Genomic DNA, 12,519 nt, shown 5'->3' with positions numbered 1-12,519 from the left:
AGAGTGACTTTTTTCCCGACATACACTAGAAACCACATTCTAAAAAAGACAGCAGAAGACTCTGGAATTTGGAATATATAATGTAAAAAAAACCAGACAAATACTGTAAAGATTGCACATTTAGTGATTAAAACTCCTTGCTTATTCCATGTCCCTTTTCTTGACTGGAATGGTATGCAGAGACAACATACCTTCATGGTTGGGTCCTTCTCTACTAATGGGCGACAATATACAGGCACGGGGACATTTTTCATGCGAGTGTCTTCCTGACCACCATTGGGACTCAGCTATGGAGGAAGAGAGGACCAAAAAGACAGTACAAAGCCATGGTAAGAGAGATGTGTAACCAACATGGCAGAACCAAACTTAATAGCCTATGAAATGGGTACTGCTGAGGCTCCATCTCACATATTGTATGAAACAGAGTTCCTGCAGGGAGGGAGCAGCCTACGTGAGAGATTACCTCTCTCCCCATGATATGGTGCCCCAGCTACAGTTAACAGAGGATACACTGCACTGCTGACAGATTGTTAACGGATGGGTTGAAAAGTCAGAACATTGGCATTCCTCCCATCATGGCCTGAAACTCATCTGAATCATACAATGCTTTGGGTTGGAAGGGACCTGGAAGATCACCTCGTTCCAATCCCCTGCCATAGGCAGGGACACCATTCACTTCCAAGCCACATTGCAAGACTCCTTCCTTGCACATGGTCTTTGACCAGTTAAATGAAGTCACAGGCTAAGAAATGAGGCTGATGAAATTTGATTTTGTGTTACTGCTGGGAAGAAGTGGGAGCAAACTGCACTGCATTTCGTTTTTACACTGAGCGATTGGTAAAGTTCTCAGAGTGTAAATGAAATATGTAACGTTCATGGCCAGTTATAACAACAAAGGAGGAAAGGCCAGGTTGGATTGGGCCTTGAGCAACCTGGTCTAGTGGAAAGTGTCCCTGCCTGTGGCAGGAGGTTAGACCTGGATGAGCTTTCAACCTAAACCAGTCTGTGATTCTATGATCAAGTACTGGGGCCTGGACAACACAGTTTAATTATTTTTGGTATAAGGTAGGTTCTTTCAGCACCTTCATGCATGTGAAGGAATGCTCCCTCCATTGACTTTGGTGGGGATACAGGAAACATTAATTTGATCTGTGCCTACAATTATCATACAAACAAACATGCATATGATACCTCTAACTGAAATATTTAAGGTCTAAGGCTAAGGTTACCAGTGGGAGAGTTACGTCTTCCCTGGTTTCACTGTGAGGGACGATGCCCCCTCAGCCTATCCAGAGAGCGGATCCTACCTGCTTGTACTTGGCAGGGAGGCTCCAGCCACAGGCCTGCAATCGCCCATCATCATTCCGCACGTGCTCCCGGACCTGGCGGTACTGTTCCCGTTTCTGCTCACGACGTGCTGAGGACGTACAGTCACTGAGGAGGGAACCAACAGTGTTACTTCTCAGTCTGATAAAAACAGAAACTGAAGGTTAAGGGAGCGCCACCATAGCAGGAGGAAACACAAGGCAAATTAAATCCATTTCTGAAAACAGATGCAGAACATCAGAGAGAGAAGAACTCTGTTAGGAGGCAGAGACAGGCATCCCACATCTCTAACTTGAGGCCAAATCCTTGTTATCTCCACTTCAATGTTCCAAAACCCCTTCGGAAACAGGGAATCAATTGGCTCTCAACAGGTTTTTTAAGTATCATACCAAGATTAAAACCAAATGTGCTGTTAAGAGAACTTTTGTCTTCACCTAAACTCCCTGTCAGTAGGGTTGGGCAAGACATTCCACCCCACTGTCCCCATGCTGCCATCACTCTCTACCACAACAGCCCTACTTCATTCTCTCACAGTCTGCAAACATGAGTTCAGAACCAGGGTTGAGGCCAACTCAAGCCTACAGTGGTCCCTGCTGAGATGAACCATCATGGCCTAGAACACCATAGCACTGATATGCTTGGGAGGACAAAGTTTGCTGAGCCCACCACCCACATGTTAACTGATGAGTGAAAGATCACAGAGATAAACCAAAACCACAAGGAACAGAAACATATTAACAGCCCAGAGACTTTTTTTAACACAGAAGACAGCTTATTTTAAGAAAAGCTCCTATTTGGGAATGCTGCAGGGGGACCTGGCTTGGCACACGGCATGAGACTCACTCTTCAGGGAAGAACTCCAGGGTGCGGCTGCCAGCGGAGATCTGGCACATGGTGTGACTGCGACGCTGGCTGAACCCCGCTGTTGTTGGAGACTTGTAGTGGATATTCACAGATGGGTAGGTCCTCTTTGCTGGTGGAGGACTTGAGGAAGAGCTAAACAGACGGCTAAAGCTAGGGACAGAAAAAGGCCCACAAATAAGAGAAAAGATACCGGGGCAGATCACACACCATAGATTCACAACAGGGGAAACAAGAGGTATGCAATCGGGGGCTGTAAGCCCTTCATGAAAACTGCCCTATTTCAAACAGAGAGCCAAGTCCTCAGTTTGATTGACATAAGGAGGTTTTAGCTTCCAGAAACAAATATCTTCTGAAAACAGCCCTTTATTAAAACTGATTGTGAGCGTATGTATGTTTCCATTGCAGGATACTCATGATCTTTTTCACCTAGTAAAACAAAACCAGTGCAGAGGTTCAGATCTGGTTTTAATTTCGTTAAGAACAAAGGAAGCCCCTGAAGATAAATGGGTTCAGCTAACAACACTTTTAGATGACATTTCACTAATATCGAAGTCTACTAAGTTGCTGCCTAAAGTAGAAATGGCAACAATCTTTTCTCAATCTTATGCAAAACACCAAAGAACTTACAACTGCCAAATGGTGGACTTCTTCTTCTCCTGGACGGATGGGTGCTCACGGGAAGCTCTAAGGACAGACACAGCAGAAGCAAGTTAATTTCAGCATCTCCCACCCAAGCTTTTGCCAACCGACAGGCCATTTCCATCAAGAAAGCCATGTCAAGATTCACAATTCATTCTGACATGTTCCAAAATAACAGCAGAGGAAGTGACAGGCGCTAGCCTTTAATGTAAGCACACACAACTATTTTATGTTTCAATGTTGACACAAAGTGACAGTGTGTTCAACTTGAAGTTTTATCAACTCCCTGCAACATTATTGGTACTAGGCTGGTAGCTACAAACCCCAGCATAACGTTTAATTCAAGCCACAGCCTTTAGAATTCATTAATTAGATGAAATGTTCTTCCCTGCATCTTCTAGCATAATTTGCACACAAAAAACAAACAAGACAAAGAACTGCCTAGTGTCTCCAAAGAAAAATGGTAACTTGAGATTTGCAACCCAGGTTCAGGAATGAGAGAAGCATCTACAGTTTGAAAAAACTTTCAGCACTTCTCAAGCTATATTTTGGTGGGGGTTCCATTGACCACAAGGTCAAACATGGCCAGGTTCTCTCCTAAATAGATAGGAATGTTCACCAACACCCAGCCTCACCTGATCATCTCTGTCCACCTGACAGCCTCCTGGAGCTCCATCAACCTCTCTTTGTATTGATTGCGCTCCATCAGAACCCGGGCCATTTCCACACGGGTGAAGCGGCGACGCTGAGCTATGGGAATGTTGTCCTGCAGAGGGGAGGAGCACTGCTTCAGCCAACAAAAGATGGAATGGGACTGATGTTAGTACAGGGCAAGTCAGGAGTCAGAAAGACAGATTTGTTAGTTCTCTTCCCACTCTGTTTGATTACCCCCAGAATTCCCAGTTAAGAGGTGCTAATTCTAGACAAGTAAACTCCAAACTACAGCCCACGGACCTCTGGGGTATTCTACAAATCCACGGAAATGAGAATAAAATCCACCACCAAATTGAAAACCCCATGCAGGGACTATTGCCAGCAAGGTGCTTTCATAGCCTGCAAGGAATTATGAGAATACACAGTGGTCCATTGGTCCAGAAGTTTAGAAATCAAAGTTTTATTTCATTAGCAAAGCCAGGCACAAGCAGCAGGGAGCACCGCATAACGCTATCCATTCCCTCAACATGACTAGAAAGGAGGCATTCTGTAATACACACTGATAAAAGTGCAGGGCACAAGAAACTAAAGGCCTTTTCCTCCCTGGTGACACAACCTGGCCTTCCAGTGAGGGCACACAGGTTAGGAGGCTTAATAAGATTCTGTTTGTCTCTTTTGAGTGGAAAAAGAAAATAACATGGCTAAGTTGGGGAAAATATTTGCCAAAAAAGAAACTCTAAGGATTCTGGGAACTCATTACTAGGAAGTGGCACTGGGTTGTGTCTAGACTGGCAATTCCCAAGCTCAGCCTGGCTGGTGAGTACTGGTGGGAGCTGGAATAGCACAAATTAACCAAGTCCCTCTCCAGCCTCCCTGGACTTGGAATAAACCTGTATGAGGAGTCAAAACAAGAAGCGTATAAATTAAAAGGAATTTTACAAACTTTTATTTTAATTAAGAAAAATACCTTCTGTCAGCTCAGCTTAAAAGAAATTCATCCCTCCTTAGCATTGCACAAGCATAACTTGAAAATTTTCCTACCTAAATTTTCAACAAACCATGCTCATCCCAGTTAAATCAAGAGAACTAGGCTCAAATTGAATATGCTCCAGCACCTTTCATAAAGTAAGAACACAGTAATATCGAAATGTATCTAATTCCCTGTCCCAGCAGAGTGACATTGACATGGAAAATCTCTGTTACTGCTTAGGTTTGGGTTGGTTTTCTTTGGCTACAGCTGGTCTTTGTTGAAAAGCCTCTAGCTTAGCCAAAATGGTTGGAAGAGCTGTCATGGAACAACCCATGAGAGTTCTCTGCCTGCACCCTGTAACAGGCAGTACTGGCTTGTGTAAGACAAATAATGATAAAAACAATGCTGCAAGACTGAATTACAGAACTAATAAAAGGCAGCTGTTACTGCTGCAGAGCTGACTGTATAACCTGGATTTCTCTGCACAATGTCCTCACGGCTTACAGCTTCCTTGCCAACGTGAAGACAAGCGTTTCTGGAGAAGCCTGACTATCACAAGATCCTGAGAGAAACCACACTGCACACTAGACTTAACTCAAAATTATGGAGAACTAGGTAAATGGTACTGAGCAAGGCACCACTCTAGCACCATTCTGCACAAACCACATTGTGCTCGGTATTGACACTCTGTCAGCTGCTCATCTTCGCCAAACTATGGTTTGAAAGTCATGTGAAGACGTAATCTCACGGCAATTAGCAACACGCATCAGCAACAACCCTCAATTTATCAGCTTTAGCTTCACTGTTAACAAAGACAGATCACTCTGCATCTCAGGACTAGTATATATGAAGTAACAGAGAGTAAGTATATAAACCCCCTTTCCCCGCAGGCATTTTAGTAATGTAATATACCAATTCTGTACAGAGATAGCTGCTTACATCCTCCACCTCCTCTTTGGGTTCTCGTCGGGCAACAATGGCTTCAGATTTCACTCTAGGAAAGAGGAAGAAAGGCATCAAACCAGCAAGTGATACCATGGCTAGCCCTGAGGTGTTTTAGGAGGAGAACCATCTATGGTATGTTCTGTCTCACAAGAAAACATTTTCAAACTGTGAGCTAACCATACAAACTATGAGATGGTTCTCTGATATTTTTCCCTCTCTCTTGCAGCACAATACTCTGAAGAGCTTCACCAACATCACCCCATTTATATGGAACATTTGATGTAAGCACCAAAATACTGACCACTGCAACAGTCCAGCCAAGTTCTATTTCAGAGCCATAATCTATGTTCAAATGTTTGATGAAATCTTCACCATGAGAAAACTGAGCCATTATCAGCAGTAAAAATACTGGCTCAAGTTCTTCCTCTGGGCTGCTTCCGTTTTCAGTGCAGTGAAAAAAGCTTCTAAGGGGAAGGACAGTTTGCCGTAATAGTAAAGAAGAGAGAGCAAATCCATGTTAATTAAACACTTAAAGTATTTAACTGAGTTGTTTCAGTTTCTTTAAAGTCCATACCAAGGTGCAGTCATGCAATCCCATTTGAATTACAAGAACTTTTATTACCAGTGTAAAAAAAAAAAAAAAAAAAGCTGTCTCCTAAAAGCACACACTTGTCAGTTAGAAGTCCATGTCCCTACAGTGTATTATATTTATTATATTATGCATATTATATATTTTATGAGACGCAATAGACATTTTAAAAAAATCAGACTTATTTCCACTGCTTGTGAGCCTACTTTCATTTCAGACATTTTGAACACCTAAACGATCAGTCTGTGTTATTCTCGGTCATTCTGCGCTCAGATTACAGAGGCAACCTTCCACACTCCAGCTGCAAAACAAGCATATCCTCTTCACTGAGATACTGCAGTGCAAGTCAAAACCTAATTATATTGCTTTAAGCTCCATGGGGCATCTTTAGTTTTATGGATGTGAAATCATCACAGGCTTTACTAGGCATTCAGGCTTCGGTTTCTCTAGATGGAGTGGAGAATAAGAAGTGGGATCTCTCCAAATGCTACCTGCATAGGACTTGAAAATCTCTTCTGTCTCTCTTCTCATTTTATGACCAATGAAACAATTTCCAATACTGGCATTTAAATCTTGTTTGTGGGAATCTGTATTAGCTCTTTCATTAACTGAATGAGCATTCATTCCTCTCAGAGCTATCTTGGCTGCTGTGAGGATGAAGCTCTTGACAGTTTGCTTCAAAACTGTTGGTTTTGAAACTCTGTTTTTGGGGGTTTTTTTACTGCAAATTGAAACTCTGAATGCTTCACTCCAGGAAGCCTGGATTTGCTGCAGAATCATATTCCTGGGGAGGAAAACTGCAGGTTTTCTAAGGTTCAATAATCCATTTCAATTCAGTAAAAAGAACATGAACCTAAAAATATCTCCTAGCCAGCTACCACCAGCCTTGAAGTACTCTGTAAGGTACCCTGAACTCCAATGCTAGCCTCCACAAAGGGAACACAGTAAAACTAGCAGAGGAGGTGGGCTTAACACCCATGTCCTCCCAGCTTCCTTTCCACTCACCTTTTCAGTTCCTCCTCCAGCTCCTTGACTCTGGTTTCCATTTTGGCTTTGGCTTGCTTTGCTGCTTCAAGCTCTCCCTTCAGCACTTCCTGCTCTCCAGACAGCTGGTCCACCTTGGCAATCAAATCATTCTTCACAACGTTCAAAGCATTTCTTAAAGGTGTGAAATTGACAATAAGCAAAAATGCCCAAAACCAGCAGCTGTCCATAAGAGAGACCTGGAACTAAAGTTACAGGCACTACAAGGACAGTTGAAACGGATGTATTTAAACAATTCAGACCAGCTATAATTCATAGAAAATCAGATTTGGGCAAGAAGGAGCTGCAAGAAGAACACAGAATCACCAAAACTGGTCAGGATGAGGTTTGGCCAGTCCTGAATCCTGACAGACAGACCAACATCTCCTCAAGAAGATGGGAGAATATTGCAGGAAGCAGGTGTAAGGGTAAATTATCACCTGTATAAGGCTCAAATCTATTTTTAACAGACAGGATCTGAAATACACCTTTTAGAACTGCTATTATCTGTAATTGTAGATAATTGTGGATGATGCTGATATAAATAAGCATTTCCAATATCTTAAATTTTTAAGTATCTTAAAATCTTTAAAACCAGCAGCTTCCTATCATACAAAGTTCTCAAACTCTGCCCTCAGAGTACTCTACCTTCCTCTTATTGGCTGCTTAGCTTTATTATCTGGTTTGCCAGCCTTTCTCAAAAAATAAGTCCACTACATTGTCTGCTTCTCCGTTATCAACTATTTAATCTTTGAAAACTCTTCTCAATAGCAAGAAAATTTTCTTTCCAAATGGCAAACCTTGCAAATAAAAACTTAAAATCAGCAATATCCTCACAGAGGCTCAGACCCACATCAAGATTCCCAGTGAAGTTAATTAAAAGCTTGGCACCAATTTCAGTTGGGATCAGACCCTAACAGCACATGCCCAGAGACTTCACCCAAGTGCCTGCAGAAAGGAAACTCTTAGGAAAGTTGCTCAGATGAGCAATCCCTCCTCTACAACTGAAGAAACCACAAGTATTCAAGAGAACCTCTGAGATAAACGAGCAAGCCCCTGTGAAGCAGGAGTTTTGTCCAAGACCTACTTCAAGATGACATCTAATATATAACTCAGCAGGCAGTTCAGAGCGCGCAAATTCCTTACTTGGTCTCCAGTAGCTGCGAATTCTCCAACAGCAGATTCCCCACTTCCTTGCCCATTCCTGTAAAGAAAGGCCAGGCAGTTTTCACCTGCTCTCCTAGAAACGTGAAGCTTGTGTGGCACAGCCTGACTCATGGTTGAGGAAGACAAATCACTTTTGTTAGGCTTCCCTAGGCTTCTGTATCCTGCTGTGGAGAGTGGAGTGCCTCTTGCTGAAAGACCATGCAGCACAAGCAAAGACACCCATGTGTACTGTAAAGAGCCCAAATGCAGACCTAGCTTCTTACCCCAAACTTTCACAGGCTCCTTTGAGAGGGACAGAGAGGAAAACTTCACTAATGCCAATCAGAGCCAAGTCAGTAACTCCTGGGTCATCCATGAGCTACTGCAACCACTTTTTATCATCACTCATACCAAAAGAAGGAAGAAGTTCATGGGTTTTTCATAGAGGACAGCAGAACACTCTCCAAATTGCTGGCCAGATCTGCACATCAGTGGTTTTCTTTCTTTCTCAGTATAAGCCAAATTTTCTGTTTCTCAGTACCTATTTGGAATCATGGTTGCGACCAGTTTCATGCATATGAAAGGCTTCCCATTATCAGCCTTCTACTAGAGCAATTTTAATAGGACTTCATATTGTCCGTTGCTCTTTCTACATTTAAAAGTTTTCTCACACATGTTTAAAATCTGAAGTCTCAGTCCCATCACTCAAGACCCACACTCGAAACACGTACATCAGACACACTGCACTTGCACTTGGACATCAACATACAATGACTGCAATATGCAGACTGGGTTGCAAGCGCTTTGAAAAATCTAGGGTAAGTGTGAAGGTCAAATTCAGTATTTCACAAAACCAAATGGAAAGGAATTTAGGGACCAAAAGCACATCTGGATTGCTTCTTGCTGCCAGGAACTTGCTGGTTCCCAGGGTCAGCTTCTGTCTTACAATGGGGAACAGAGGCCGCTTGAGAACTGAAGGCAGAGGCCTCTCCCTGTTGGGGAACAATGCTGAAGGTTGCAGCTCATTTCTCACCACAGATCCCAGAACATGAAGAAGTCTCACAACCACCAGTGTGTGTGCTGAAGTGCTCCTTGTCCTGCCCTCTGAACTACCTCTTCCTTCACAGCAAAGACATCAACAGTTTTCATGATCCATTATTTGATGATTGATTGGTTAATTAATATTTGCAATAAAATAAAAACAACACAAACATGAAGTAAATGGAAGTTAAAGAAAACAAGGTAGCATACAGGAAGTGAGAACACATCACAACACTCCTCTTCCCATGGTTAAATGGGATGAATTTATGATGGCAAAAGAAAATTCCCAGCAAGAATGAGTAAGCAGCAGCATTTTCAAGTAACTTTTGGAAAATCAGCAAGCAGATAATTAATCACTTTGATGTTTCAGGCAATGTGTTCACTGGATGCTATGTTAAAGAATACTGAAAATAGCAAAAAAGACACTAAATGCAATGTAAACTCAAATGTATTTTTGGTTTGGTGAGTGACCTATAGCTCTTTTTTTGTGGCATGACATATGTTGATTAGAAGACCAAGAAGTCATCAGTTTATTAAACTATTTTCTTTTAAATTATGTTCCTTTTTAGTGATTCTACAAATGATCAAATATTCGGCCAGTAAGACATTAAAATGGCACGAGGACATTATAGGTGCTGAGGGACATCACGGGCAAGAGTTCAGCCCCAAGTTTTTTGGACTAAATCTTTTTCTTTCCCATCCTTGAGTCATCTATCCTTCTCTGCAGCAGTTCTGGGGAGAGAAAGGAATTCGGTGAAGAGAGTGAGCTATCATACCAGAACTAAAAGCCATATAGCATCCAAACATCAGCATCCTCAGCACACCTTCTACCTTATTTGTGTGTGACACAGTGACAGCCCAAAGCTTTAACCAGTGAGAGGTCTGAAGGGCTAGTCCTGCAATCAAGAAATGGATGAAGCCTCCCAGAGCCATAGAATGGATGGCAGAAGATAACCTTATGCAGGCTGTAAGGGGAAGGTCCCATTCTTGGGAAAAAAACCCAAAAACCCATGGAGTGACTACAAGAAGATCTCTTTACTCCTTTGTGGCATAAAGCAAAGGGAAGAGACGCCTGGACAGAGCCCTAAACAGAGCCCATCCTACACTGCCACCTTCCATAGCCAGGTAGATAGTATGAACCATCAAAGTGGATAATCAACCACAAGAAACAGAGGAGAATCCCCAAACCACCGCTAATGACCAGCTGCATCCTGCTTCTTGGAAAGGTGATACCACCATCACAAAAAAACAAACCAAGGAAATGCAAGACACATGGAGGGATGTTGAGTGAATGGAAAAAGTTTAGGGAGGAAATGCACATATTAAAAAAAAAAAAAAATGGAAAAAGAAAAAAGGCCTTCGCCTTACCAAAGAAATCATCCCGTACTATGAGAGCCATCCCATACGAGAAAGGGAACAGAAAGAGATGGGGACAAAGGGGAAGAAAGGAAGAGAAAAAAAAAAGCAGCCATTAAGTACCAGTCTGTAAATAGCAAACAGAGCAGCTCATCAGCATGTGTACATCTGTGTGTGGTGCCGGTAGAGGTGATGCTCAACAGTAACTAATCTACACTTGTTTTGCTGCAGCCTGGCCTAACAGGGACTTACACCTCAGATGTCAGGACAAGCTTGAAATGAGTTTCTTTGATCTTCATCATTTCCCCTGCACTAGAGGTGTTTGAGTTTCCCATCCCCACAAGAAGATGGTTCAACAGACATTATGAACAAGGAGAGGGAAGGACAGGGGCAGGAGGAAAACAAAAGGGGGGTGGATATCAAAGCTCTCATCTGGACTTTTTGCGCAGGCACAAATCAACCTCTGCACTCTCACAAACTCCAACTCAACTTCAGCAGGCGGTTTTCTGAGAAAGGTCCACGAAAAAGTGGCTCACAATAAAAACAGTTTGAACTAAAAGAAAGGATGATGCCATCCCTGTTGTTTGCAACCATAGAGATGCTGGGTAAAGGAATGTGACAGAGCTCATTACCGCACAGTATTATGGTACTGCATCTGCCTTTACTACAGGGAAAACTTCATCCAGTTTGCACTGAAATCAAGAGATCCCCCTGACTTCATCAGAAATTGCATCAGTTTCAAAAGCCCAAGTAGGATGGAAAGGTGCAAACCTTCTCATGACAGAGCATGGCCCTAAGACAGTAAGTCTCCTCCGCTAAAACAAGACAGAGCTATCACAAGTCCTGCCAGAAAGGCCAAGCTTCCATGGAAGACAGAGGCTGTGCCACTCTAATCCATCAAGAAAGTGTCTTTAATATTACTACAGCTATTCTGGAAGAAGGCCAGTGCAAATCCACTAACCCATAGTGACTACCATGGACACAGAGGGATTCCTCACAGCATGGTTCGCGGAGAGGACAGTGGGAACCTCACTCAGTTCCGTGCCCACCCAAGCTCTGCTCCAACTATAGCACCCGTCCTGACAGGGAAAAAAAACCAGTTTGAGCCCCAAGAACTTGAGTGACAGGCCAGTGTAGCACAGTGGAGCAAACCTGCATAAAGCCACACAAGAAAAGCTTATTGAAAGGCAATAGGTGTGAGCATAGAGTGGGGACATCCTGTTGCCCAAGGACCCACCGGTGCAAGGCAACCAAGCAAGGTGGAGGTGGGAGAAGTCTGCAAAGCCAGTCGTGTTTGGACAAGAGCAGGGGAGTATCACACGTGTATACCACATCATTCGACCTCAACAAGGTAAAAAGAAACAAGAAAGGAAACTGAGCAAAGAAGATACACACCTGAGAACTCCCCTATGGGCCATGTCCAGCGAAGCACAGAGAGACAGGGGAAAAAAGGAAGTGAAAAAAGGGTCAATCAGTGACTGAAACCAACAAAACAAAAATTTTGTTAAAAAAAAATCAACAATGATTCAGCCATTTCAATGTCAAAAGGCATGAAATAGTAAAGACAGGACCTGCCATGACTGTAGATGGCATGACTCTACATACAGGACATAAAAAAAAATAAATCAAGGGAAGGTAATCTGTGGTACAACTGCAACCACATGCTCAGCTACCCCCAGTTTTCCAGACATGAATCTCAGGTAATCACATCTTCCCAGATAAGCCTTTATTTTCCCTTTATTTTCTTTTTATTTAGTTGTGTATCACTAAATGCAGAAAAGCTAGTTCCCACTACCTTCTCCTTTCCACTCCCCTTGTGATTTTAGCAACTACATCTTCTGATAACACATGACTTCTTCAGTGATACCTCAGCTTCCAGGCGACAATTAGATGCATTTAAAAAATCAGGGAGTGGTGGTTTCTTTTTTCACAGTGCAGTGCTGGGACTCGGTTTGATAATCCCATT

General features: G+C 42.8%; 1 protein-coding gene across 1 annotated transcript in view; it reads right to left on the bottom strand.

Moving 5' to 3' along the window:
- The window catches only part of MAPK8IP3 (mitogen-activated protein kinase 8 interacting protein 3), a 33,918-nt gene that overhangs the window by 13,668 nt on the left and 7,731 nt on the right, over window positions 1-12,519 (bottom strand). The window contains exons 4-11 of the mRNA XM_010017276.1: window positions 8,157-8,214; window positions 6,993-7,145; window positions 5,366-5,447; window positions 3,465-3,616; window positions 2,818-2,874; window positions 2,170-2,340; window positions 1,308-1,434; window positions 192-287 (exon numbers count right to left, since the gene is read on the bottom strand). Coding sequence (XP_010015578.1) covers window positions 192-287; window positions 1,308-1,434; window positions 2,170-2,340; window positions 2,818-2,874; window positions 3,465-3,616; window positions 5,366-5,447; window positions 6,993-7,145; window positions 8,157-8,214 — 896 coding nt within the window. The remainder of the gene's footprint in view (window positions 1-191; window positions 288-1,307; window positions 1,435-2,169; window positions 2,341-2,817; window positions 2,875-3,464; window positions 3,617-5,365; window positions 5,448-6,992; window positions 7,146-8,156; window positions 8,215-12,519) is intronic.

This window comes from Nestor notabilis, unplaced genomic scaffold (assembly GCF_000696875.1).
Source record: "Nestor notabilis isolate BGI_N333 unplaced genomic scaffold, ASM69687v1 scaffold13116, whole genome shotgun sequence".
Taxonomy (NCBI): Eukaryota; Metazoa; Chordata; class Aves; order Psittaciformes; family Psittacidae; genus Nestor; species Nestor notabilis.
The sequence above is the reverse complement of the archived record's forward strand: the minus strand, read 5'-3'. Positions and strand labels throughout refer to the sequence as shown.